Source organism: Anolis carolinensis, chromosome 4, assembly GCF_035594765.1.
Source record: "Anolis carolinensis isolate JA03-04 chromosome 4, rAnoCar3.1.pri, whole genome shotgun sequence".
In the NCBI taxonomy this organism is placed as follows: domain Eukaryota; kingdom Metazoa; phylum Chordata; class Lepidosauria; order Squamata; family Dactyloidae; genus Anolis; species Anolis carolinensis.
In genome coordinates, this window is record NC_085844.1 from 126,415,274 (window position 1) to 126,443,181 (window position 27,908).

At 42.8% G+C, this 27,908-nt stretch overlaps 1 protein-coding gene across 2 annotated transcripts in view; it reads left to right on the forward strand.

Annotated features, from left to right (window-relative positions):
• The window catches only part of rabgap1l (RAB GTPase activating protein 1 like), a 186,531-nt gene that overhangs the window by 72,445 nt on the left and 86,178 nt on the right, over positions 1–27,908 (forward strand). For both annotated transcript variants that reach the window (XM_062979417.1, XM_008108932.3), the window contains exons 13-15: positions 10,548–10,661; positions 24,754–24,828; positions 27,234–27,359. In XM_062979417.1, coding sequence (XP_062835487.1) covers positions 10,548–10,661; positions 24,754–24,828; positions 27,234–27,359 — 315 coding nt within the window. The remainder of the gene's footprint in view (positions 1–10,547; positions 10,662–24,753; positions 24,829–27,233; positions 27,360–27,908) is intronic.

A 27,908-nucleotide genomic window follows, 5' to 3' on the forward strand; every position in this document is an offset into this window, starting at 1 on the left:
TCTCACTCTAATGCAGCGTTTCCTGAATTTCCCTTAAACAACTTGTTTAATAGTCACCCATGAAAGCATTACGTTTCCCGTGAATTTTCTCCCCAATTTTCCCATGTAATCTCTCAGCCTGGTGTACTCTATTTTCAGCTCGGATTTGTAAATGGAAACTTTTGTTGATCTCCGTAGCTACAGGTGGCTTCTCCTGGGAACCCTCCTTATCACTCAACTCTTCACTCGAATCCTTATCTACTATTGCTACTTCTGACTCCTTGGCCTGGCCTTGAGGCCCTGCACTTTCTGAGACAGTTTTCTCACAGAGAAAAACATCATTTCCCAGACCTGAATTTCCCCGACTTGAGAGCCCATCACTTTGTGCCACAGGAAAGCCCACAATCCTCTCTAAATCCTGTTAAACCATCAGCCTCTGGCTGATCTACAACATGCACCTCATCCAGACTGAGGCTTGGTGCTGACCCTAACACAAATAGGCTGAGCCAATACAGAGCCTCAACCCTCAAATACAAGAAGAGCATACATAAACAGTCTCAGGACGGGCCAATAAGTCCACAGAGATGCTAAACAACTACAGGAACACACAAGAGAGAAATTCAAATGTCCATTCCAGGGTCAAGAGCCAATTCCCAGAAATATCCGAGATACAAGGTTGAGTCAAAGTCCAAGAGTAGGCCAAGTTTCAGTGAGCACAAAAGATCAAAAATCCATGGTCTCGGCTTAAACACTGATACTGCAGCCAGAAGCAAGGTAACAGTCTTTAGTCTCTTAAATCCTAAATTCACAGGTGTTACTTGTTGCTGGCTCTCTTCCCAGCTATCCTCAATGACTTTCACAGCTGAGACCTTTCTTTTCTTAAATCCTTAAATTCAGGAACAGGTCACTCCTCCTTAGCCTGCTCAAAAGAAATCTCTTGCATTTGGTCAGCAGGTTGAGTATTGCTCCTGCCACAGATGTTACTTCAGGGCATGGCTGAGGCAACTACTGTTCACTACTGGGCTCTATTGCAGAGCCTTCTATCAGCATTTCCTCATCCATGCTTTCAATGACATTAAGTGTATTGCTATAGTAGTGGTAAATTTTTGCAGTATTGCCAAAATATATAATAGATTGTATCCCTTAGTATGTATCTGTATGTCAATTCTTTCCAAACTCTTCTACTTCCCTCTCCAACAACTGCCTGGTGCTTATTTGTCAGCCTCCTCCCCCGCCATACTTCTCCGACTAATAAGGCTTTCAAGATTTAGTTTGAAACGAGTCCCTTCAGAATTAGTGCTAACAGACATGCATACGCATGCATTGTAACTCTGCTTTTAAGATGCCACAAGTCTCTCTCTTATCTTATTTCTAAAATTTTGGGGATGTTCATATTCTTTGAATGTGTGCAATTTGGAAGCAGATGTGTAAGTACATTTGGCAGCTATTTCCTGCTCCTGAAGTACTCTTCCTCTCTATGTGTTGATAGAGCAGGAACAGGATGGATTGATGATACCTCCACCCCGAGACATGGTGACCTAAACTGTCATGAAGTTATGAGAAATAATAGAAACCTGGAGTTGGAGACGCTCTCTGAAGTCATCTCACCCAACCTCCTTCCATGAAATAGCTGCCAAATATACTTACACATCTGCTTCCAAATACACAACTAAAATACTTCCATGAGATGACCGTTCTTGGCTTTTAATGAAGGAGGGTCCTAAACTTTCTAAGACAGTTTATTTCACTGTGGAACATTTCTTACCATCAGCACGTTCTTTCTAAGGTTAAAGTGGAAGCACCTTTCTTGCAATTTGAATCCATAGCTTGGTGTCTTAGTGTCTGGAGAAGCAGAAAACATTTTCCATTTTCTACACAACATCCCTTCAAATATTTAAAAGTAACAGTTACATCACCTCCTAATCCTCTCTTCTTCAAGGTAAATATACCTGACTCCTGAAGCAGTTCCTCATAGAATCATAGAATAGTAGAGTTGGAAGAGACCTCATGGGCCATCCAGTCCAACCACCTGCCAAGAAGCAGGAAATCGCATTCAAAGCACCCCCGACAGATGGCCATCCAGCCTCTGTTTAAAAGCCTCCAAAGAAGGAGCCTCCATCACAGTCTAGGGCAGAGAGTTCCACTGCTAAACAGCTCTCACAGTGAGGAAGTTCTTCCTGATATTCAGGTGGAATCTCCTTTCCTGTAGTTTGAAGCCATTGTTCCGCATCCTAGTCTCCAGGGCAGCAGAAAACAAGCTTGCTCCCTCCTCCCTATGACTTCCCCTCACATATTTGTACATGGCTATCATGTCTCCTCTCAGCCTTCTCTTCTGCAGGCTAAACATGCCTAGTTCTTAAAGCAGCTCCTCGTAGGGCTTGTTCTCCAGACCCTTGATCATTTTAGTTGCCCTCCTCTGGACACATTCCAGTTTGTCAACATCTCCCTTCAACTTCGTTTTCAGACATTTTAGGTCATTCTCCTCTGAACACATGATCAATAAAATTCTTCACCTGTAATACACAGGAATGGGCACAGTATTCTAGTTAAGGTCTCACAAATGCAGGACAGGTTGGGACTATGGCTAACATAGATCTGGACATTCTACTGTCGATGAAGCTTAGAGTTTTTGGCTGCCACATCCCACTGTTGACTCATGTTTAGCCATAGTCTATTCTAGATCTCCTTTATCTGTACTGTTGTAAAGCCAGGTGTACCTTATCCTCAGTGGCACCACTAGTCATGTGTATGGAGTGTGGACTGAACTGGGCTATACCATTGGAAGGGATGGCATCAAATTGACTTTATGAGAGGCAGCAAAGATGTCAGGAGGAGCCAGTCCGTGCTTCCCTGGTGGCTGCAGTAGTCCTCACTTGCCAGGACCAGGCTTCATTGTTTTCTTTTTTCTGCATCTGTTCCTATGGCTTCACACCTTCCTTAGCTAGATCCACTTTGTAAAGATGTAACCACTCACCAGCACATGGACATTTTTAAGACTCAGAGACATGATTTCACGCCAATGATGTATTGCTTGCAGGGATTAGAAAACTCAAAGTCATCTTAATATAGATACTTGGTGGAATAAATTATGAAATATGAACTTGATGGAAAAAATATCACATACTGTTAAGGTGTCCAAGGGGATAGAAAGTAGGGGTACTTTGCTTAACTGTTGTATTCATTTTTTCAGTTTTCTTAACAGATATTAAATGTTCATCTTACCTCCTTGTCAAACAAGCTTTTGGTCAGGTCTTCTTGATGAATGTGCTAACTGAATTAATGGCAAACTCTTATTTATTCATTTTTGTAATACTGTGGCTTCTCAATGAGTTGACGAAAATAATGACTCAGATTTGCAACTTTTAGTTTGATTTCAATTTTTCTTTATTGTCAAGACTCTCTTGTTTAATAGTTATTGAGTGGTTTGCTCATTTTCTTATATGCTTTTATATTAATAGTATACATACAATTATGTATGAATGTATTCTTAAAATAAGAGGTTGAAATATTTTCGCTTTCTCTCTCAAAATTACAAAATAACTGTTGTCATATGAGGAGTCTTCCCCAAAATATCCTTCAAGGTCTTGTTTGCATATTTTTCTCACTTTTTTCTGACTGTTTATTCAATTTACCCAGGTCATCCTCTTTAACCTCTTCAGAATGTACTTGAGCATGTGCATGAGAATTAAGAGCTCTTTGTAATGGCAAGCAACTGTGCCTATGTCACTCCATGCAAACTACTACTTTCCTCTTCCCTGCTCCTTCTGTGTTCTAGCTAACTTCACAACCCTCTTTTCTATCTTTGCTGTAATCAGTTTCCTTGCTTTCATTACATTTGAAAACTTGGTTGATCCACATTGTAAAGCCTCCTTTGGTGTTTTTTTCCTTCCAAGTTTATGGATCTGTTGGGATTATTATTGGGTTATTAACCAAAGTAAGAGACTGTTGAGATAAATATAAAATATTAATAACATAATCAAAATCTGTTAAGGTTGGCAGCTCTTAGTAGAAACTTTTACCATATGCTTAGGTGCTAGAAAGCACAATATGCAGTATCATTTTGTTTGAATTGATCAGTAAATGCCTCACAGACCATCACGCCCTCTAGAGACAATAAAACAAAGTTTTTGGAGAACTCTCTGAAGCTACCTTTAGTTAATGGGATGTATAATTCTTCTTGTCAGCAATCAGTTTATTGTATTCTGATGTTTGAAATTGACATTTTCAAAATGTCATGCAAGTGTTTATTGGGTTGAGATTGCTTGTTTTTATTCGAGTTCACAATGATGAAGAAAGTTATTCACATATGTAAAAAAGTAAGGTAAAGGTTTTTCCCTGACATTAAGTCCAGTCGTGACCGACTCTGGGGGTTGGTGCTCATCTCCATTTCTAATCCGAAGAGCCGGCGTTGTCAGTAGACACCTCCAAGGTCATGTGGCCGGCATTACTGCATGGAGCACCTTTACCTTCCCGCCGGAGCGGTATCTATTGATCTACTCACATTTGCATGTTTTCGAACTGCTAGGTTGGCAGGAGCTGGGGCTAACAGCGGGCACTCATTCCGCTCTTGGGATTTGAATCTGGCACCTTTTGGTCCGCAAGTTCAGCAGCTTAGCGCTTTAACGCACTGTGCCATCAGGGGTCCCTTTCACATATGTAGGTACTTCCAAATATGCTGAAAAGCTCTAAAGCACCATCCCAAGGATTTTGAAATGTTCCCCTGTTTAAATTCTTGTAGAAGTCTGGTTTCTCTGTATTTATTTCAATAAACTGTTGAGTACTGAAGTTCAGTAACCTCTAGCTGTAAATGCGCATCCCTAGCTGTAAATGTATGTAAAGTTCCTGAGGATCCACAGAGAAAGGATCTTCAGTTAACTTAAATTTCATGTCGTCTTCTTTGGACAGTGTCAGTTGTTTGTCAAACTCAGGGATCAATAGTTCAGTGTCATTTGAATATTTTTCTCTTGACTTGGCATGCTTTCACAATGGAATATGTTTTATACACATAGGAAAGTGGCACATTTCAACTTTCAATAATTGGCTTTTTAATAGCCCCAGTTTCATTTTGAAAGGCTTTACTGTAACAGGAATTAGAAAAAGAAGTTGCCCATTCCTTTGAAGTTGTAAATTCAATTAATTTAGATCACTTCTTTTTAAACTGTGAGTCCCAAACCCAAATGTCCACCCCCTTAGCTCAATATTTGGGCCATGAATAATTGGCAATAGTGAAAGGTTTCTGAACTCTTTGAGGTCACGGTGTACCTTACAACTGACGACACTTTAGATTGTGGATTTTTGGTTTTATATTTACAGTAGAGTCTTGCTTATTCAATGTAAACGGGCCAGCAGAACTTTGGATAAGCGAATATGTTGGATAATAAGAAGAGATTAAGGAAAAGCCTATTAAACATCAAATTAGGTTATGATTTTACAAATTAAGCATCAAAACATCATGTTATACAACAAATTTGACAGAAAAAGTAGTTCAATACGCAGTAATGCTATGTAGTAATTAGTGTATTTACGAATTTAGCACCAAAATATCACGATGTATTGAAAACATTGACTACAAAAATGTGTTGGATAATCCAGAACGTTGGATAAGCAAGTGTTGGATAAGTGAGACTCTACTGCACCTCTGAGAGGAAGAGGAGGTAGAAGGGCCTCAGCCCCAACAGCTCTGTCAGCCCCCCCCCCCCCCCCATTTTGTCCTCAGTCTCAGCCAGTTAGCTGTTTGCCATCTGGCTGAGCTAAGTGCCACTTCCTACCTCCCCATAGAGTTAGGAAAATAGGTTATGCAAACAAGGCTGCTACTGGGTTTCTTCACACTCCCTCTTCACATGTCCACACAATTTTGAAGCTGCCCTGAGACCATCATGTTGTTTCTGTCTGGGATCCTCTACATTCATGGCTGCATCACATTATGCTGCTATAACACTATCATTCCACTTTAACTGCCATGGCAACATCCAGTGGGATTCTGATATTGTAGTTTAGTGAGTTTCAGCCTGCAATTACACGAGACAATGAGACGAGTTTGGGGAGACAACAACTCTTAGCACAGAAGGCTAAAGGCCTAAATTACAGCTCCCATGATTGCATAGCATTGAGGCATGCCAATTAAAGTGGGTCCAAACTGTATTCATTTTACAGTGTAGCGGCACTCCCTCCCATGTTCTCTGTCATACATTGAAAGCATTTCTGCCCCCTTTTTACTACCAGCTCCCTCCACACACACAGTTCTGCCTCATTCCCATCCTGCTCCCTTGCCCCGTGTCCACTGTGGTTCTCTCTGCTCTCCACCTGGCCATCCATCTCCTCTCGAAGCGCCCACTCCCTGGTCTAAGGGGCAGATGAATGGTCTATCTGTCTGATTTGCCTGGGGGACAGGACCCTCTTTCCTGCTCATAGGACAGTCAGGGTGGGCTTGAGGGTCTCTGCCAGTAGGCGAGGAGAGTGATACAGGGTAAAGAAGAGCCATTGGTAAGTACTCTTCGGGTTTGGCCAGTCAATCAAATCCCAATCCATCTAACATTCACATTGTCTATCTGACATTTTTCTAGCTTCTTTGTGATAATTCCATGGGGGATCTAGTTAAAGATCTTACTAAAATCGAGGTATGCTGAATATACAACATTTTCTTCAGAAAGAGGAAGTCTAATTATTGACCATTACAAGAAAGAATCTGAACATCATTAGACATAGCTTCCGTTATAGGTGATAGAGACGTGTGAACCGCCCCGAGTCCCTTCGGGGAGATGGAAGCGGGATATGAAAATAAAGTTGTTGTTGTTGTTGTTGTTGTTGTTGACACAAACACACAGTATGACACAGCAAGTGAGATATATATGCTGGATTTCGTATGACAAAATCACAAGTCGAACACTTCCCAAGTGTTTAGGGCTGTGTGATGTATTTTTGGATGATGCATGCAGATCCCAGTAAGGTGGCCTTTTGCAGTTGACAGATTGTAATTTTGTCAATGTTTATTGTTTCCAAATGATAGCTGAGATCTTTTGGCAAGGCACCCAGTGTGCTGATTATCACCAGGACCACCTATACTGGTTTATGCCAGAGCCTTTGCAGTTTAATTTTGAGGATGATGATGATGATGATGATTTTGATTGATTTTACTCAATAACATGCCTGAAGCAATTTTACTCACTTTTGTCATAATAGAGCTAAGAGTAATATGTTTTAGTGAATGGATACAAAACACGACCATTTCTGATGTCCAGTTCAGTGGTTTCAGTAGATAATAATTGATTACAAACCTTAAGGTGACGTTCTTAATGTGGTTCCTATCTTGTCTTTCATATTATTAAAGATGGGACTAGTAGAATCATAGAATCATAGAATCATAGAATAGTAGAGTTGGAAGAGACCTCATGGGCCATCCAGTCCAACCCCCTGCCAAGAAGCAGGAAATCGCATTCAAAGCACCCCCGACAGATGGCCATCCAGCCTCTGCTTAAAAGCCCCCAAGGAAGGAGCCTCCACCACAGCCCGGGGGAGAGAGTTCCACTGTCGAACAGCCCTCACAGTGAGGAAGTTCTTCCTGATGTTCAGGTGGAATCTCCTTTCCTGTAGTTTGAAGCCATTGTTCCGTGTCCTAGTCTGCAGGGCAGCAGAAAACAAGCTCCCTCCCTCCTCCCTATGACTTCCCTTCACGTATTTGTACATGGCTATCATGTCTCCTCTCAGCCTTCTCTTCTGCAGGCTAAACATGCCCAGGTCTTTAAGCCGCTCCTCATAGGGCTTGTTCTCCAGACCCTTAATCATTTTAGTCGCCCTCCTCTGGACGCTTTCCAGCTTGTCAACATCTCCCTTCAACTGTGGTGCCCAGAATTGGACGCAGTATTCCAGGTGTGGTCTGACCAAGGCAGAATAGAGGGGGAGCAGGACTTCCCTGGATCTAGACGCTATTCCCCTATTGATGCAGGCCAGAATCCCGTTGGCTTTTTTAGCTGCTGCATCACATTGTTGGCTCATGTTTAACTTGTTGTCCACGAGGACTCCAAGGTCTTTTTCGCACACACTGCTGTCAAGCCAGGCGTCCCCCATTCTGTATCTTTGATTTCCATTTTTTCTGCCGAAATGAAGTATCTTGCATTTGTCCCTGTTGAACTTCATTTTGTTAGTTTCGGCCCATCTCTCTAGTCTGTCAAAATCCTTTTGAATTCTGCTCTTGTCTTCTGGAGTGTTAGCTATCCCTCCCAGTTTTGTGTCATCTGCAAACTTGATGATCGTGCCTTCTAACCCCTCGTCTAAGTCGTTAATAAAGATGTTGAACAGAACCGGGCCCAGGACGGAGCCCTGCGGCACTCCACTTGTCACTTCTTTCCATGATGAAGATGACGCATTGGTGAGCACCCTTTGGGTTCGTTCGCTTAGCCAATTGCAGATCCACCTAACCGTAGTTTTGTCTAGCCCACATTTTACTAGTTTATTTGCCAGAAGGTCGTGGGGGACTTTGTCGAAGGCCTTACTGAAATCCAGGTAGGCTATATTCACAGCATTCCCTGTATCGACCCAACTCGTAACTCTATCGAAAAAAGAGATCAGATTAGTCTGACATGACTTGTTTTTGGTAAATCCGTGTTGACTATTAGCAATGACCGCATTTGTTTCTAAGTGTTCGCAGACCACTTCCTTGATGATCTTTTCCAGAATCTTGCCTGGTATCGATGTGAGGCTGACCGGACGGTAATTGTTTGGGTCGTTCTTTTTTCCCTTCTTGAAGATAGGGACCACATTCGCCATCCTCCAATCTGCTGGGACTTCTCCCGTTCTCCAAGAACTCTCGAAGATAATTGCTAGTGGTTCTGAAATAACTTCCGCTAATTTCTTCAATACTCTTGGATGTAGCTGATCTGGCCCTGGGGACTTGAATTCGTTTAGAGAGGCCAGGTGTTCCTGGACAGCTTGTTTCCCTATTTGGGGTTGGATTTCCCCCAATCCTTTGTGCATTCCATATTGCTGAGGTTGAAGATGGCTTTCTTTTTGTGAGAAGACCGAGGCAAAGAAGGCATTGAGCAGTTCTGCCTTTTCCCTGTCCCCCGTCGCCATCACCCCATCTTCTCCTTGCAGAGGCCCTATCGCCTTCTTTTTCTTCCTTTTTCTACCAACGTAAGCAAAAAAGCCTTTTTTGTTGTTTTTTATGTCCCTGGCAAGCCTGAGCTCAGTTTGTGCTTTAGCCTTGCGAACCTTTTCCCTACAGGTGTTGGCTATACGTGTGAATTCTTCTTTGGTGATTTCTCCCCTTTTCCAGTTCTTGTGCATGTCACTTTTGAGCTTTAGCTCAGTTAGAAGTTCTTTGGACATCCATTCTGGCTTCTTTGCACTTGTCTTATTTTTCTTCTTTGTTGGCACTGTTTGCATTTGCGCCTTGAGTATTTCACTTTTGAAAAACTCCCATCCATCCTTAACTCTCTTGTTTTTTTAATATTGGCGTCCATGGAATGCCGCTCAGTAATTCCTCCATTTTTTGGAAGTCAGCTCTCTTAAAGTCGAGAATGCGTGTTTGACTTGTCTTAGTTTCAGCATTCCTTTGTATTGCAAACTCCAGGAGCACATGGTCACTTGCCCCTAAGGATCCAACCACTTCAACTGTATTGATCAGGTCTTCCACATTTGTTAAGATTAGATCAAGAGTTGCTGATCCTCTTGTTGCCTCTTCTACCTTCTGGACCATAAAATTGTCTGCAAGGCAAGTGAGGAATTTGTTGGACTTTGTACTCTTGGCTGAGTTTGTTTTCCAGCAGATATTGGAATAATTGAAATCGCCCATGACTACTATATCTCTTCTTTGTGCCTGTTTGGTCAGCTGTTGACAGAAGGCTTCATCAAGTCCTTCATCCTGACTCGGAGGTCTGTAGTAGACACCCACGACAAGATCTTTTTGAGTCCCGGTTCCCTTGATTCTTATCCAGATGCTTTCAAGCTGGTTTCCCGGATTACAGTCTTGCATTTCTTCTGCAACGTAACTGTTTTTGACTTATAAAGCTACTCCCCCTCCTCTCCCTTTTGTTCTATTTCTGTGAAAGAGGTTATAGCCCTCAATGGCTACATTCCAGTGATGGGAGTCATCCCACCAGGTTTCAGTGATGCCTATGACATCATATGTGTGGTGCTGTGCTAAGAGTTGGAGTTCGTCTTGCTTATTTCCCATGCTCTGAGCGTTGGTGTAAAGACATGTAAGCCCCTGTGACCTCCCCTTGAGCTGTTTATTTGGGATTATTGTGCTCTCCGTACTTGGTCCTTGCTGTGTTTGTGCAGCCCTCCGTTTAGCCTTTTGGCGGTTCCCTGTGGTCGTGGGTAATATAGTGTTCGCCAGGCTGTTGTTCCCCTCCCCCAGTGGATCTAGTTTAAAGTGCGTCTGATGAGGTTTGTGAGTCTGTGTGCAAAAAGATGTTTTCCTGCTTGTGTGAAAACATCTTTTTGCACACAGACTCACTAACCTCATCAGTAGATTCTGCATGTATGTGTTCTCATGCTGCATTAACAGCACTTGTTTTTTTTTTATTTTAAGTGGAGACTGAACATGTTATCTCACCATATTTTCACAGGAGTCTTCCCAGGAGAGTGTCATTACACGAGACATACATCGTACATTCCCAGGACATGAATATTTTAAAGATACTGAAGGAGATGGGCAGGAATCTTTATACAAAATCTGTAAGGTATGGCTAGTTTTTTTCTGATTAGAAGTCACGTGGATATAGTGCATATGTTTTTTAAAACTTTGCATGACATATATTGTGTACCATTCCTGACTCTTACCATTTCTGAGAGGAGAGGATATCGGGGGGGGGGGGGGGAGAAAAAGCATAGCAGCTAAGGAAAGGATGACAGTATAGCAGCTTAAAAACACAGGCTTAGAAAGCTGCTTTATAAAATTTTGGAAAATGGAAATCCATAACCATTTGTAGATTTTATGATCTTTGGAAAGGCATGACTTTGTCAGAAGTCACAACCTTTTGAAAAATGATGCTATCACCTCTTGGTGTTCTTTTAGTTGCCCCAAAACATCTACTCTCTCTTAAAAGATATTTGCCTTTAAATCATGTTCTCAAGAGACAAAAATAAGCAAACTTCTTTAAAAGTAATACGGTTTACTCACAAACTTCATGTATTCAGCATACAGGTACTTTGCTTATCAATCCAGTTACAAATAGATTTTAAGTAGTTTCTCTGTGTAGGTAACACAAGGCATCATTCTTAGAATCAGCAGTCCATAATCTCAAGCATCTCTCTGTTCTGAGAGTCTAATAGAGTCTCTGTTTCTAAAGCATTCTGTTTCTGCTGAAGTCTCTAAGCATACATCTTCTGAAATCTTCCAAACTGTACTGTTCCTGAAAGAGAATCTGAATCCTAAACAAGCCCAGATCTGATCACATGGTCTGCAGTCCCTCCCACAGCATGGAGTTAAAGAAAACTGCGAACCAATATATACATAAACAATACAGTAAGCAATCTGAATTATATACATAACATTTGTGTTAGAGACTTGAGAAACTGCAAGTCGCTTCTGGTGTGAGAAAATCGGTCGTCTGCAAGGACATTGCCCATGGGATGCCTGGATGTTTGACCATCCTTGTGGGAGGCTTCTCTCATGCCCCTGCATGGAGCTGGAGCTGACAGAGGAAGCTCATCCACTCTCTCCTCGGGTTGGATTCAAACTGGCAACCTTCAGGTCAGCAACCCAACCTTCAAGTTAGCAGTCTGCCAGCACAAGGGTTTAACCCATTGTGTCACCAGGGGCTCCTTACATAACAAATAACTAGTGGAGGCTTGAAGAAGGTTGCTATTCCAACATAAAACAGTGTTTCATTTAGTGTACCAAGATGCACAAACTAGTTAGTAACCAGTACATTACCATTTAACTCAGGCATTTCCAACCTGCATCCAGCAGGCCATACGTGATCCATGACACCTAATTCAAAATTGAAAATTTACTTAAAACATTATGATTATTTTTGTAACTTAATTGCACAGTTCTCAAGTGCAAACTTTCTAGACAACAATAGAATGGAATGGAATAATCAGACTATGTTATGTCCACAAATGTTGAAGTGTTGTCCATAATTTGCATTGTAATTGCAAACAATTGAGCCAGAAAAAAGCAAAAAAAAACTGTTAAAATTAGCTAATAAAATAAAGAGCAAGAGTTTTTATTCAATGTTGCATAAAATCAATTGTGAAAAAGAATTTAGCTGTGTGTTCTATACTAGGCATAGCACCACCGCATGCGGTACACCTTCACTATTTCTACACATGCATGACATCAGTTTTATGGTGGCGTGTGTCCCAAGACAATTATTTTTTTCAATGTGGCCCAGAGAAGCCAAATGATTGGGCACCTCTGTTTTAACGGTTTCTCTATTTTTCAGACATACAGTAGAACTCTGGTTAACCGAGCCCGGGTTAACCGACCCGTTGCATTATCTGAGGGACCGCCGGGGGCGCCCCTCCCTTTCCCCTCCAGCGAAAGGAGCCCTCAGTCCTTGGAAGGAGCCCATGAGCGCCGCTGCCTAGCACCGCTCATGGGCTGCTTCCCAAGGGGCAAGGCCTCAGCCCAGGGAAGTAGGCCATGAGCGCTGCTGCAGCAGCGATCGCAGGCCACTTCTGGGACGCTTCCTCTGGCCTCCCCCTCTCCTCTCACGAGAAGGAGCTCCTTAGCGCAAGAGGAGAGGAGGGGGGGCGCTTCCTCCTCCCTCTCCTCTTGCGAGGAGGCGGGGCGCTTCCTCCTCCCTCTCATGGGAAGGAGCTTCGCGCGAAAGGAGAGGAAGAAGTGGTGCGCTTCCTCCTCCCTCTTCCTCTCGCGGGAAGGAGCTCCTTCTCACAAGAGGAGGGAGAGCCAGGAGGAAGCGTCCCAGAAGCGGCCTGCAATCGTGGGCTGCTTCCTTGGGCTGGGGCGCCTGCCGAAGGGAGAAGTTTCCTCCCTCCGGCCGGCGCCTGGGACTTTAGAGAAACGCGAAGCGTGTCGCTAGGCAGAGGCACGCCTCATGCTTCCCTGGGTCCAAGCACCAGGAGAGGGGAGGCAACTTCTCCCTTCGGCCGGCGCCTGGGCCTTTAGAGAAGTGTGAAGCGTGTCGCTAGGCAGCGGCATGCCTCCTGCTTCTATGGGTCCAAGCGCCTGCCGGAGGGAGAAGTTTCCTCCCTCCGCTAGGCGCCTGGGTCTACAGATCGGGTTATCCGATAAAACAGGGTATCCGAGTTTCGGTCCACCCATTTAAATAGGATAACCGGGGTTCTACTGTAACTGTAATATAGGTTGAGTAGTCCTTGCAGACATGCTTGGTGTCAGAAATGCTCCATTTGGACAATTTTGAATTTTGGAGTACTTCCGAATTCTGGAGAAGGGTTACTCAGCTTGTGATTACCTCTTTTTGTTAGCTTGTTATAAAATCTGAAAACTAAGAGTAAGATGGCGAACCATTGAATTCTTCCTCATGGGGACAAATAACCACTTGTGGATAATCTCTGGTTCTGAGATATCTTGGACATTCTTCCAGGCAAGGAAGAAGTAGAGGCTTTTCATTAAGACTCAGTTTATGGTTTTGATGACTTGACAAGGCACTTTTTTTTGCCTCGGCAACCAAAAGCTAGATAGGGGTCAGAATGTGATAGCTGTAATTTATAACAAAAGTAACACCAACTGCTATTTTTAAAGAACAAATTGAAGATTTTACCTTGTGAAATTCACCCCTGTCTGCTGGATAATTAACTCTCATTTGTATTAACTTCTAGCATTGGAGATGTGAGTGATTTCAATTTATTCTCTGGAGCTAAATCAAATTCAGCTAGATATAGTCAGTGCTAACTTGCCCGTATGATAGACACATAAGAAAAAACATCCCCTAACGATATAAAAATTAACAGGTACACTGTAAAAGAGGTGACATTATCCCTCATTAAGTTACAATGGTAACATCAATTAGTACATATGTGTTGTCGAAGGTTTTCATGGCCGAAATCACTGGCTTGCTGTGAGTTTTCCAGACTCAATGTCCATGTTCCAGAAGCATTCTCTCCTGACGTTTTGCTCACATCCATGGCACACATCCTTAGGTTGTGAGAATGCATGCCATAGATGTGTGTGAAACATCAGGAGAGAAAGCTTTTGGAACATGGCCATACAGCCCGGAAAACTCTCAGCAACCCAATTAGTACATAGTTATACTAATTAATTTACTTCCCAGTGATGTTTATCAACTAAGGCATTGAAAGTGAGATAAATTGGTGAAGAATAAGGGCTATTTAGAGGCAACATATACCTGAATACTAAGCACTGAGAAACAATAGCAGGAAAAGCATTAAAAGCCTTAAGATTGGAATGTTGTTCTGATCTATCCGAGTTCTTAAGTCTTTGTATCAAAATCGTTCTTTGGAAATGAGATGTTCAAATACCAATTGATATGACCTACCCTGGAAAAAGGAAGAGGGACCGACCAAGGGCAAGATGGATGAATGAGGGTATCCTTGAAGTAACTGGCTTGACCTTGAAGGAACTGGGGGTGGCGACTGGCCGACAAGGAGCTCTGGCATGGGCTGGTCCATGAGGTCATGAAGAATCAGAAGCGACTGAACGAATAAACAACTCAATGACTTACCCTTGCTGTGACTGAACAGTTGTTTTGTATTTGTGTGTGTGTACAAATCAGATTTTATGTAACTTCAGATGGAAGAATGTGGTGGAAATTGTTTTGTTGTTGTGTACCTTCAGATCATTCCTGACTTGAACCATGGAAAAGGTTTTCTTGGCAAGAATTCTTCAGTGCAGGTTCATCATTGTCTTTCTCTGAGGGTGAGCGAGTGTGGCTTGCCGAAGGTCACTCAGTGGGTTTCCATGGCCAAGTGGGGAGTCACATCCTGTTCTTCAGAGTCGTATTCCAATGTACAAACTACTACATCATACTGTTTTCCATAGTAAAAGCATAGGAGGATACAGAATCATTGTAGTGTCTTGTACATGTCCTATGAAGCTTCAGTAAATGAAAAGTAACAGTTCCAGTGTAAACCCATGAATTCTTTTTTAAAGCTCCTCCAGAGTAACACACATTTTATCTGTAAGCACTATTTCATTGTCACATTTTTAAATCTGTGTTTTAAAACATTTTTGTTACAGAATATGCAGGCGGACAGTATTCTCTGCATTTATTCCTACTTTATTGATGAAGGAAAGATGCAGTTACAGTGTATTAGGCTGAATACAGAATTATCCAGAGCTTAATTTCTAGAAAAGGCGATGTTGGGTTTTACGGCTGTCCAGAAACACCCCTCTTTAATTGTAAAGCTCTTCCTAATACTCTGGATGCATTAGGATTCTACTTAGTCTGTAATGAAGGAATGCCCCGTTTTATTTCAGTCAGCAGAAATTTGTCCTGGCAGAAATTAAGCCAGATCCTGGTATACTCAACACTCCTATGCTGGTGTCAAGTATTTAACACAGTTTATTTCTGTGGTTCAGTTCTGAAATAGTGTGATAACTGAATAGATAAACCGTAGTTATGCATGTCATTCTGCCCCCAGAGGCTGCTTCACCATGGAGATGAGAGAATTTTGAAGTTGAGTGGGTGGAAAATGAAAGCAAACAAGCAGCTTCACACAGTTATAAGTGATTGCTGGCTTTTTAAAAGTTAGAAAGCGTAAAGCGTGGTTTGGGTTCTAAACTTAGCCGAGTCATTGTTTAAGCTGTCTGAACTGAGCTTCTGTGATATTTCAGTTAAATGACAGGCAGATCATTTGTTTCTAGAATATTTCAAAAATGTAAAGGTCATCTTATGCATCTGAAGCTTTCACTCCCATGTGATATAACAGTGGTGATTTAAAAAAAGGATTTGATTGACAGGTGTCCACAAATCCTTCAAAATGCACTCAGTTATTCTGGATGAGACAAGACCAGTATGACAGTGAATCTTCAAACTTCTATATGTTTTTGAAGAATAACCTTGTGTTCATGCATTGAACTGAAAGAAAACATTGTCATAGCATTATCTATTTACCGCCTTTGTTTGTGTGAAAATCATATTGCACTCAATGCAATACTGATCCAGAACTAGATATTTCCAAATAGTGGAGGAGGGTAATTAACGTTTCTTCTCTGCCCAAGAAAGCAGTGATAGCCCATCAGGATTCCTTTAAATGCAATTCCTCCCTTCAGTTTACAGTCCAGCCTCTTCCAGGACACACAACCACTTGGTTAGTTCTGTGCTTCCCTTATTTCCCCCACTGTTTGTACTGCAATATTCAGGCAAATTATGTTGTCGACCGCGTTTCTAGGGGATCGGGCCCCTTAAGGAGAGAGCCGATCCGGTCCTGAGAGAACGGACCTTGGCGGAGCCAATAGGAGAATATGAGCCGCAATACAACCTGGAGCCGAAATGAAGAAGGTCCGCCAAAGTTGAAGGAAAATCCGCCAAGGAGTCTTTATTGAGCGATTCAGCTGAAAAGGACACTAGTAGCGATCATTCAGCCTACTAGCGTACCATATAATCAAAATACAGCCATATTTATACAAAATTTCAGTCTGACAGCCCTTTGAATTTCCCGCCCCGCTCCCCCGCCCATCTGATCGCGGATAGGCTAGAAGGTTGAACGAGGCGGGCTTTCGTTTCCCGCCTTGCTCTGTTGGCCCAATAGGGAGCTGCTTTTTGTCCCCACTCGAGCCAATCAGGAAGGAGAAGGCGGGAGTTATTGAAACAATGAAGTGACAGGGCAGGAAATATATTAATTCCTGCTAGACCGATTTCTAAAGGGATTAATGACAGCAATCAAGGGTTCCTGTCACGTATACAGATTTTAGATATGCCTTGGGGTGTCAGAGGTGGAAGTAAGGATGGGTGGTAATGAGCCATATTTACAGGCTCTGCAGGGCGCCTTCCTGAGGTGTCCTGGAATTTCCTTAGGATGAGATATGACAATGTTTGCCTTGGGGGCGAATCACCTTTTGTTTTTGGGAAGGGAAGCCTGGGTCATAGGAGCTGGGATGGGTTCTAGGGTTCAGGTTGAGTTCAGAATATTTCCTATTTGATTTCATGACTTGACAATTATATGAAATAAAATGAAAAATAAAACAATGTTGGAATATAAACCCTGCTGGGAAAAAATACATATTTTCCGGGGATCCCAAAGAGTACAAATACATATAGGCAGACAGATAGATTTCATGGAAATAAGGGAGAATCCATAAAAGTGAGTTACATTGCATAAAGGGGAATCATGAGTGATATAAACAATCGAAAAACATTTGATAAGTACGAAGTTCTTAACATCTGGGGAACCCAATATGGAAATTCATAAAAGTGGAGTTTTAGCAGCATGATTTTACAATTCATGAAGTTGTTATCTCTTGCCTCAGAGTGCAGGGATAATCCACAGTAAACTCCAGTAAAAAGTCTCAATCACCTTCTACTATAAATATATGGAATATAGAACATAAAGTCTTGACTTTTGAACTATCTTTTACAAAGTCCTGGGGGGGGGAGGGTGGTCATCTCGATCACATTTTCCCCCCTTCGGGGCTTCGAAATGGCTATGAACATTTCCCAAAGCCCCGACATTTCACTGCATGCAGGGCCTCTGCCTTGGTAGATCAGATTGTGACTTTTGTTGGAGGGCAGGAGCTTGAAGGTGAAAGCTGAGGTTCAGTCAGTGGTGGGTGATCCCATGGTGTTGAAGCAGATGTCCCTTGGTCTGGAGTCATGGGAAATGGAGCATGAAGGTGGAGGTGGTGAGGGCTGGGGATGATGGAGGCTGTGATGCAGTACTCCCATTTGGCTGCCTTTTCTTGGCTGCAGCTTGGGCCCCCCTTTGTAGTTGGCAGCTGGGGGCAACTGGGCACAGCTTCTGCGCCTCACAGCACGGCGCCTCCTGGTGACTGCAGGCAGGTCCAGCACTCCAACAGAGGAGACGGAAAGGAGAGAGTGCCTAGGGAAACTAAGGACAGATTATAAGCCCCCCCCTCCCGTGGTGGGGTTAGTCAGGGAAGTCACTCATACCTTGTGAGGGCTCCAGCAGTCCTGGGGTTCTTCTTTGGCACAGCTCTGGTGAAAGTGGAACATCCTTCCCTCATGGTGGTCACTGGTAGAATCCTGTTCACTTCTTCTGGGACATCTCCTGCCATGGCGGCCAATTCTGTCCCCTGGTGATGTCATGAGGGCCTCCTTGGCAGCGTCAAAGGCAGACCTGCACTCAGTAGCCCTTTGCTAGGGCAGAACCAGGCCAGCTGGAGGGCACCATACGGTGGTCTGGCCATAAAAGCCTGCCATGTGCAAGAATCCTTTCAGCAGTGTCTTAGTCTCTAGCCCCTGAGCCAGGCAGATGGGGCTGCTTCCCCCGTGGGGGTCTCAGATCAGCCACAGGTGGGGCTGTCTCTTCTGGGTGACTGGGGGTCTGGGCTTACCCTCACAGGACCATCTCCAATGGCCTCCGGGTTCTAGCTGCTGCATGAAATCAACAGCGCACTCCGAGAGCCCTTACCCAGGTCTTAGAACTGTTCATGGTGGCAGGTATGGATTATGGGTCTTGCAGTCTGGTCTGATGTCCTCAGTCAGGTGGTTGGGTCCGGTCCTCTGGATCTCTTCAGCTGTGCCTGGAAGGTCCCCTGGACTCTAATGCCCTCCTCATATTTTAAAGTCAGTTAGAGGGATTTTTAGAACATTCACACGCATGCACTCAGGGAAAGGGAGGGAGAAGGACCCGAAAGGAAGAAAGGAGATTGTTGGGGAACTGTGGAGAGTGAAAGAGTGCCTTTACTATAAAAGTAAACCAGGATTTTGACTGTATGTTTATAAGGAGAAATGGGGATGCTGGGAGTCCCCTTCACAGGGGAAGGAAGGGGGGAGAGAAAGCTTTGAAAAAGGAGAATGTTGAAGTGCATTTTGGCCTAGGAAAACATGAAGTGGAAGAGAGAGAGAGAAAAAACTCACATATAGAAAAATAAATCCATTCTTCCACCCCCCCCCCTTTCTCCCTAAGATAAGGGAGGTTTGAGGAGAGAGAGAGAAGAAAAAGTTAAAACCACAGAAGCAGCAGGATTTCTCTGGGGGGGGGGGTCACAAAATATTAGGGCTTGAACCTTTGAAAATAGGGAGGTGAGATGGCACAGAAGAAAAGGGAGAGAGAGAGAGAGCATAGCACTAAGCTAGTCCATTCCAGCCCTCCTTCCCAGAAAACTATATATCACTGGTGGCTTTTAAGGCAAAGGGGTGAGTAGAGAAGAGTTTACAGCCCCCACATTACATAAACACACACAAAATTTAACCAACACTTTTCTGGGAGTCCCCCTCCCCAACCCAAATCCTTTGCCATGCTTCCCAGATGGGAGAGAAAGAAAAAGGGAAATTAAGAAACAGAAGCGGCTAAAGGAATGGCCCCTTCCAAAAACAGGAAGAGAAAAAAAGTGTCCTCTTTGCACAATCTCCCCGCGGCCCCTCCTTCTCCTCTCTCTCCAAGAGAGGAATGGGCGCAGAGAGAGAGAGAGAGAGAGAGAGAGAGAGAGAGAGCGAGCCTGGTGGGGGCAAGAGAAGGAGGGGGAATAGTGGGGTGATTCTTCCCATCTGAGGAAAACTCTGAATGTGGCAGGAGTTGAGTGGCAGGGGCAGATACAATTTTTTGGGGGGGGCATCAGGCTTCAAAGGAACGGCTGGGATGGGGGCTGAGAGAGTGTGACTTGAGAAGAGGAACAGTGTTTTGGATCAGGTGTGTTTCGGGGTGAGAGGGGAGGGGGCTGGGAGCCCTCCTCCACGTTAGACTGGGCTGAACTCTCTGGAGGGGAATTTCTTGGGGGGGGGGGATCCCTGAAGTAAGGGTTCCCTTGGAAGGCCAATTTGGGAGTCCTGGATCAGTGTAGGACTCAGGGTGAGGAGAAAAAGTAGGGATAGGGATGGGGCAGAGGGCCTGGGCGAGAAGGCAAGCAAATGTGTCCAGAAAATCCTCTGGAGGAGGGGGTAAGGGGAAAGGGTCTAGAGAGGAATCTTTGGGGGGGTTGTTTTTGGAGCCCAAATCTCTGCATGGGAAGACGTGGACCCCCCTCCCCCCTCCAATTCTCTCCCTGGCTTTAGGGCCATGAACATCGTGGCATAAGCAAGCTGGAACCACCTGCCCTCCCCATGGTGAGTCACCTTTAGGTCAACACTCCGAATTCGGCGACTCAAGGGGGGGGGGCAAGCTGTTCCCCTTCAAGAGCCACAAGGGGCCACTTATGCGCGCTGAGTTGGCCCAACCTGGCCTGCACCATGTTTTTCGATGCAAGCCCACCCCAATTGGCCAGGATCTTGCCCAATGGAGAATCCCTGGGGATGTCTGCTGGGGTGGGACACCCTAGACGTGCTGAACAAACACCCATCCTTAGCTCAGCCCCTGCCTACACTGACAGTTAATGGAGTAACGACTCACCCAACCGGCCGGATGCAGCTCGTCCTTTCAAGAGTTCCTTCCACTAAGGCTGAATGGCTGGCGTTCGTGGAATCCGCAGGTGACCCGGGAACACAACCGTTCCCCTACCCCACGATCCTTGAACCTGTAATCTGCAAGCCAGACTGTTCTCACACGCCTTCAGGTGCCAGATGTTCCCGCGTTTCACCAGGAATTTGTTACCGAGCCCTGATCCGAAGTGCAATACCTCCAGAGCTCCGCCCACCTGGGTCTCAACAACGGAACCGGTTCCCTTTTTTTCAGGGCGTCCCCTGTTTCACGTTGGCGCCTTTCCTTCGAGGAGCTAAAAATCTGCTTCCTCCTATCTGGCTCCTTTGTTCAGTACCCTGAATCAGATCTAGAGAGAGAAAGGGACTGCCAGAGAAATTTGGATGTGAAATGAGGTCAAATTGTTGGTCGGAGGGCCCTCCTTGCAGCCGTTTCTCTCCCCAACCTGTTCCAGAATATCTGGACCAAGGTCGCCGCTTGGAATTTTAGCCTAAAAATTGATTTTCGGAACTTCCAAGCAAGTCCCTTCGTGGTAAAGCCAAATTATGTTGTCGACCGCGTTTCTAGGGGATCGGGCCCCTTAAGGAGAGAGCCGATCCGGTCCTGAGAGAACGGACCTTGGCGGAGCCAATAGGAGAATATGAGCCGCAATACAACCTGGAGCCGAAATGAAGAAGGTCCGCCAAAGTTGAAGGAAAATCCGCCAAGGAGTCTTTATTGAGCGATTCAGCTGAAAAGGACACTAGTAGCGATCATTCAGCCTACTAGCGTACCATATAATCAAAATACAGCCATATTTATACAAAATTTCAGTCTGACAGCCCTTTGAATTTCCCGCCCCGCTCCCCCGCCCATCTGATCGCGGATAGGCTAGAAGGTTGAACGAGGTGGGCTTTCGTTTCCCGCCTTGCTCTGTTGGCCCAATAGGGAGCTGCTTTTTGTCCCCACTCGAGCCAATCAGGAAGGAGAAGGCGGGAGTTATTGAAACAATGAAGTGACAGGGCAGGAAATATCATATTAATTCCTGCTAGACCGATTTCTAAAGGGATTAATGACAGCAATCAAGGGTTCCTGTCACGTATACAGATTTTAGATATGCCTTGGGGTGTCAGAGGTGGAAGTAAGGATGGGTGGTAATGAGCCATATTTACAGGCTCTGCAGGGCGCCTTCCTGAGGTGTCCTGGAATTTCCTTAGGATGAGATATGACAATGTTTGCCTTGGGGGCGAATCACCTTTTGTTTTTGGGAAGGGAAGCCTGGGTCATAGGAGCTGGGATGGGTTCTAGGGTTCAGGTTGAGTTCAGAATATTTCCTATTTGATTTCATGACTTGACAATTAAATGAAATAAAATGAAAAATAAAACAAAGTTGGAATATAAACCCTGCTGGGAAAAAATACATATTTTCCGGGGATCCCAAAGAGTACAAATACATATAGGCAGACAGATAGATTTCATGGAAATAAGGGAGAATCCATAAAAGTGAGTTACATTGCATAAAGGGGAATCATGAGTGATATAAACAATCGAAAAACATTTGATAAGTACGAAGTTCATAACATCTGGGGAACCCAATATGGAAATTCATAAAAGTGGAGTTTTAGCAGCATGATTTTACAATTCATGAAGTTGTTATCTCTTGCCTCAGAGTGCAGGGATAATCCACAGTAAACTCCAGTAAAAAGTCTCAATCACCTTCTACTATAAATATATGGAATATAGAACATAAAGTCTTGACTTTTGAACTATCTTTTACAAAGTCCTGGGGGGGGGGGAGGGTGGTCATCTCGATCTCAATAATAGAGGGCAGTTTGGAGTTTCCTGATGAAGGAAGTATCCTTACTCTTATCTTGGGCTTAAAACCTACTTGAGGTTAATCACAGGAAGGCATCTCTAGGCTATACAGATACTTTAAGTTAAAAGTTGAATTCGTTCAGTAACTGAGCTTTTATCTCAAACTGAAGTTTCCCATTGAAATGTTATTAATCTGTTCCAGCCCCCTGAAATCCCCCCATATTTTGGTTACATGTTTTTAAATGAGAAAATGTACTTTATAAACAACAAATAATATATAAATGCACATTCACATAGAACAATAAAAAAAGAAAGATCAACTTAAAAATGGTAGAAGCATAAAGTTTTGGTAAAGAAGCACATTGGAGGCAACAAAATGTGTATTGGCCAGTGTTAACAGCAAGGCAAAACCTGCATATTCACATGGAACAATAACAAGATAGATCAACTTCAAAATCATAGAAGCACAAAGTTGTGGCACAATGGTAGAAGCACAAAGCTGTGTCAAGGAAGCACAAAGCACAATGTGAAGAGGCAGAAGCACCATTTTATTCATACTGTACTCATTCCAGCCTCCCTCCCTCTCCTGCTCTCTTTCTCTCTCTCTCTTCATGAAGCCAAACATATACTTGGAATAAAAACCACACAAAACCAACTAACCTGAAGTTCCTCAAAGGGGACAAGAGCAAAGTGAACAGCAATCTCCCAAAGTGGGCAAGGGCACGAGGCATGGAGGCCGCGCCCTTGAAGCCCAAAAGCCCCGCACTTTTGTGCTAGCACTCCCTCTGGTGCTAGCTCTTAACTCAAAATGCTGCTTGTATGTCAAAGCAAAACCGGGCCGAGCAATGGCAACCCAAAACGCTCTTCAATTGGGATGCTCTTGAGTCGAGGTTCCACTGTATACTGTACAGCAATAAGACAGCCAAATCGTTCTTCTACATCACTCTTTCAGGCCTCTAGCTACACATTATGAAATAGATAAGTATGCCATTCTAGGTGCAGCTTTCAGGCCAATCTTGAATCCACACAGCAAGACTTCCTTATTTAGGTTTAATCACTTGCTCCAAGCCACACCAGTCTACCCTCTTACACTGCTAAAAAAATAGAAAACTGAACATCAACAGAGATTCAGACATTCTGATATATGACAATTATTTCCTCTTATCTGATTGCTTGAAAATAGGGAAATGTGGTGTTATTTTTCTTTGCTGTATGTTCATGTGGAATTGTAACAGTGGAACAAATTATTATCAGTACAGAATTATGGATGATGACAGAATTTTCAAAAGGAACAATGTTGTGTGACTGAAGAAACAAACAGCTGTCAAATACATTCAGATCTTGGAATAATTTCACCGCTGGGCTGTTAATGGAAAAGATATATTTTAAATTTTGAACTGGGAAATAGAATTCTACCTGAGGAAATACCACATTTAGTGCATTAGTGCAATCTTCCTCCTCCGCCTTCATGTCCATTATCATCATCAGTGTTTCGTGTTTGACAATGACATATTGTGGGAAAATGCTATTTCATGTTACAGGTATGGCTGAGCAGAAGCTATAAGGGTATAGTAAGGGTATAAATGCCTTAATAAAAACACATAGCTGTATCTGTCTATTATTCATGCTTTATGGTACCATTAGCCCTCTGCTTTCAAGGGTGTTGGGGTGCAGAAAAGTTGTGAATATCACTTCCCAAAATGATAGCTTGTCTTCTACTGCTTTCATTCAATACAACATGGAATCACACATTCATATACATCTGTATGCACACTGTATGTATTTAATTGCTGCCCTCCCCTCTTGAGATGGACCTGGTATTTCATTGTGATAATTCAGAATATTCTGGTAACCGGTGAACTGAACAGTTTAATCCAGCAGTCATTCTGTGTTCCTTGAGTCATGCATTTGAGAAACTGATGTTTTTTTCCCCCAAACAATAGAAGCAGCCTGTCCTTTCTTTACTCTCCAACTATGCCTTATAACCAAATCCAGCAACGTTTATGGACAACTCTCAGAAATAGTAGTTTGTTGAGCTTGCACATGTGATTACAAAGTGACTTCTCAGTGTGACCTGGAGAAGGAAAATTGGTCTTAAAAATATACATGCATACAATTGACAATAGTGTATTGTATTATGTCAGTATAGAAGTGGCTGAAAGAACTCCATTTAGTATTATTGTCAACGGTGTTACAGCTTAGTTCAGGTTGTTGATCAAAAGAAATTAAAACATTTCAAGTTTAAAGAGTGTTTCCTTGAAAACTGGAATAAAAAGATATTGGATTAGTGATGGAAGGACAGTAGGGAGAGACCATTCCGGCTGCTTTGTGAAGGTAGATCAGAGTCTCGGTGAAGCTACTGGAAAGCCCTCTCTCACTTCCCAATCAATTGTGCTTCTATCATATGATATAATATAAATATGATATTGATGGTGGGGATTGTATTCCTAGGAAGACAAATCAAAGGTCCATGGATCTGTATTGTACATTTCAATTTGTAACTATGAAATCAAATAATTCACTGCTATAATCATAGTTGTCTTTGTGTTGCAGGCATATTCAGTATATGATGAAGAAATCGGTTATTGTCAAGGGCATTCCTTTCTTGCTGCTGTTTTGCTGTTGCATGTGAGTACCCCATGAAGCCATTGTTGAGAGTCATGTTTAGACTCTCCTATAATACTTATGTGGACCATTAGACTATTTTTTAGCACTTTACAATTCTGAGGTCAAATGCTGCTGTTTTATCTACAGCAATTGCTGTATTTTATTGTTTTTACCAGGGGAAACTGAATTTATTATGTTGCTTTGACTGTTTATTGCCTATGTTTTGTTTTGCACTTATTGTATTTTTTTGTGTGTGTGTCACACCTTGAGTATTTTGTGAACCGCCCCGAGTCCTTTTGGGAGACGGTGGCAGGATATAAATAAAGTTTATTAATAATAATAATAATAATAATAATAATAATAATAATAATAATAATAATAATATATTTATATTAGCGTTCCAGAATGGAGGTGCCCACTTTGTATCTCCTGATTTGCTCCTGCAGAATTGTGGGAAATGACGTTTGGGGAATCAAGGATCTTTCTGGCTGGGAATTCCAAAGACCCCACCTTAAACTGCATTTCCCAGAATTCTGCAGGAGCAAATCAGGCGATCTATTATCCTCCTTTTACAGAAGGTAGTTTTTGTCATCCTCTCCTTCTTTGGAGGTTTTAAAACAAATGTTGGATGGCTCTTCTTTGGAGGTTTTAAAACAAATGTTTGATGGCCACAATGGCGCATTGGGTTAAACCCTTGTGCCAGTTGAACTGCTGACCTGAAGGTTGGGTTGCCGGAAGGTTGCCGGTTCAAATCCGCAAGATGGGATGAGCTCCTGTCTGTCAGCTCTAACTTGCGGGGACATGAGAGAAGCCTCATAGCTAACACATTCGGGCATTCGCTTGGCAACGTCTTTGTAGATGGCCAATTCTCTCACACCAGAAGAAACTTGCAGTATGTTCTCAAGTTGCTTCTGACACGAATAACAACAACAACAACAACCTCTTAGGAATGCTTTACTTGTGAATCAGGAGGGTTGCCTAAATTGCTCTTCTGCTCCCTTCCAACTCTCTGCTTCTGTGATTCTTCCCCTTTCTATGTGTACTTCCTTTAGGGTAGAACTTTAGGAAGTATAGGAATGATCTGTCTGCTCAGAAAACAGGGCTGAACAAAATATGCACGTTACCCCCAGGGCAGCCCTCCTTCATCTATTTTGACAATTATTAAGGAAACATATTTGACTGAAAAACCTCCATTAGAGGCTGTGAGAGGCATATTTCCCACTTTTAACTTACAAAGGGTCTTGTTACCAAACTGGAAGTTATTTAGGAAAAAAAACCCCTCACTTGAATGTAAAGTGGTTCAGGGCTCTCTCAGAACATCACAAAAGTGTCCCCCACATCCAGTAATTTCAAGCAATAACTATTCTTTCAAAATTGTGTGTGTCTGTGTATTGGGGGGGGGGGGGGGTTGGTACTCTCAGTTCTGCAAGATGTGCTTCCATCTGGGGCCCCTTCTACACTGCCATATAATCTAGATTATCAAAGCAGATAATCCATATTATCTGCTTTGAACTGGATTATATGAGTTTATATTGCCATATAATCCAGTTCAAAGCAAATAATTTGGATTTTATATGGCAGTGTAGAAGGGGCCTGGTATAGTTGCTCACATATTTGTATAGTGGCATCTGACTTCTTTCTGGAAGAGAGGGAAGGAGGGAACAAAGAACCTAAAAATAAAAAGCAAAGTATAACAATTACATGGACAACTCACCTGCAATTGGATGGCTGATTTGTGGATTATTTATGGGGCTGGGTTAATTTGTTATTTGTCTATTTCCTCCTCAATGTTGATGGGTTTTTAGTGCATTTTACAAGAATAACCAACTTTGTGATGGTTTGCATTTACAATATCCATGTACTGTATGTTACAAGTAACCACAGTATAAATCATACACAGATTTTTAGAAGCTGGAATTGGTTCCAACAATTTAAAAAATCATGCACAGTCAGCTTTCTATGCCTTTTTAGTGACTAGTTTGAAGTAAACAAAGCTGTATAGGGATAGTAGATCTGTTTGTAATAATTGTAATTTTAAATTTGAATTAGAAGGTTTTCTTCCTAGGCAAGAAATATCACTGTGAAGTGCTGTCAGGTTCAGTGGAAGCACTAGTACAGTATAAGGCAAAACTGCATTGATTCCTTCCATATGTGTTCTAGTACAATTCCCATCATCCCAGCCAGTGTGGACAATATGGCAATTGTAGTTTAACTCACTTGGAAATGCCAGGTTCAGAAAAGCTGGCACAGAAATTTGCTTCATGCTGAATGAAAAATGTTCTTTTATTTTCAAGAGTGAACATCTAAAAACAATATTTGCTGATGGCATTTGTACACTAGTTGTTCATACTTTTCTATGCCGAATACATTGGAGAATTTAATAATTTAAAGGTGTCATGTTGTTCATTCAAATGGTCTTCATACAGATGCCTGAAGAACAAGCATTTTGTGTTTTGGTGAAGATCATGTATGAATATGGCCTGCGAGACCTCTATAAAAACAATTTAGAAGATCTGCGTGGTAAATTTTACCAGTTGGAAAAACTTATTCAGGTAGGATTGGATCACAGATTTAACTTTAGTTTTAAAAAAAAAAAGTTTGAAGAGGATGTAAAAGCTTTACAACTGGTATGGGTAATAGGGTGTAGTGATACATGTTATAATTGGTACCTGTTCTCTATATCATATAAGTTGTGCACATACCATGCTAATTATCTGTATATTAAAGAATGTATCGTAGGTACATTTATTTTTGAAATTAAACCATTTTAAGTTGACATCTTTTTTATATCCCCAGTTGCTGCCCTACTGAAGTAGTCCTTGATAATTACTCTGTTTCCTGGAATCTAATGCTCACTTTTTTTGGCTGAATTACCTTGCCAAAATCAGGGTGCACATTAGATTTGCGTAATATGGTAATCATAGTGCTGAGCCAAAGCAAAAGGGGAATCTGCTTCAGGAGTGTTTGGAGCTCCTATTTGAGGGATGTTACCTCTAATTTAATTGCCATGGCTCAATGCTATGCAGTTTGGTGAGGCATCAGCATTCTCAATACCTTGTGAAACTACAGCCCCTATGACTACATAGCATTGAACCAAGGCG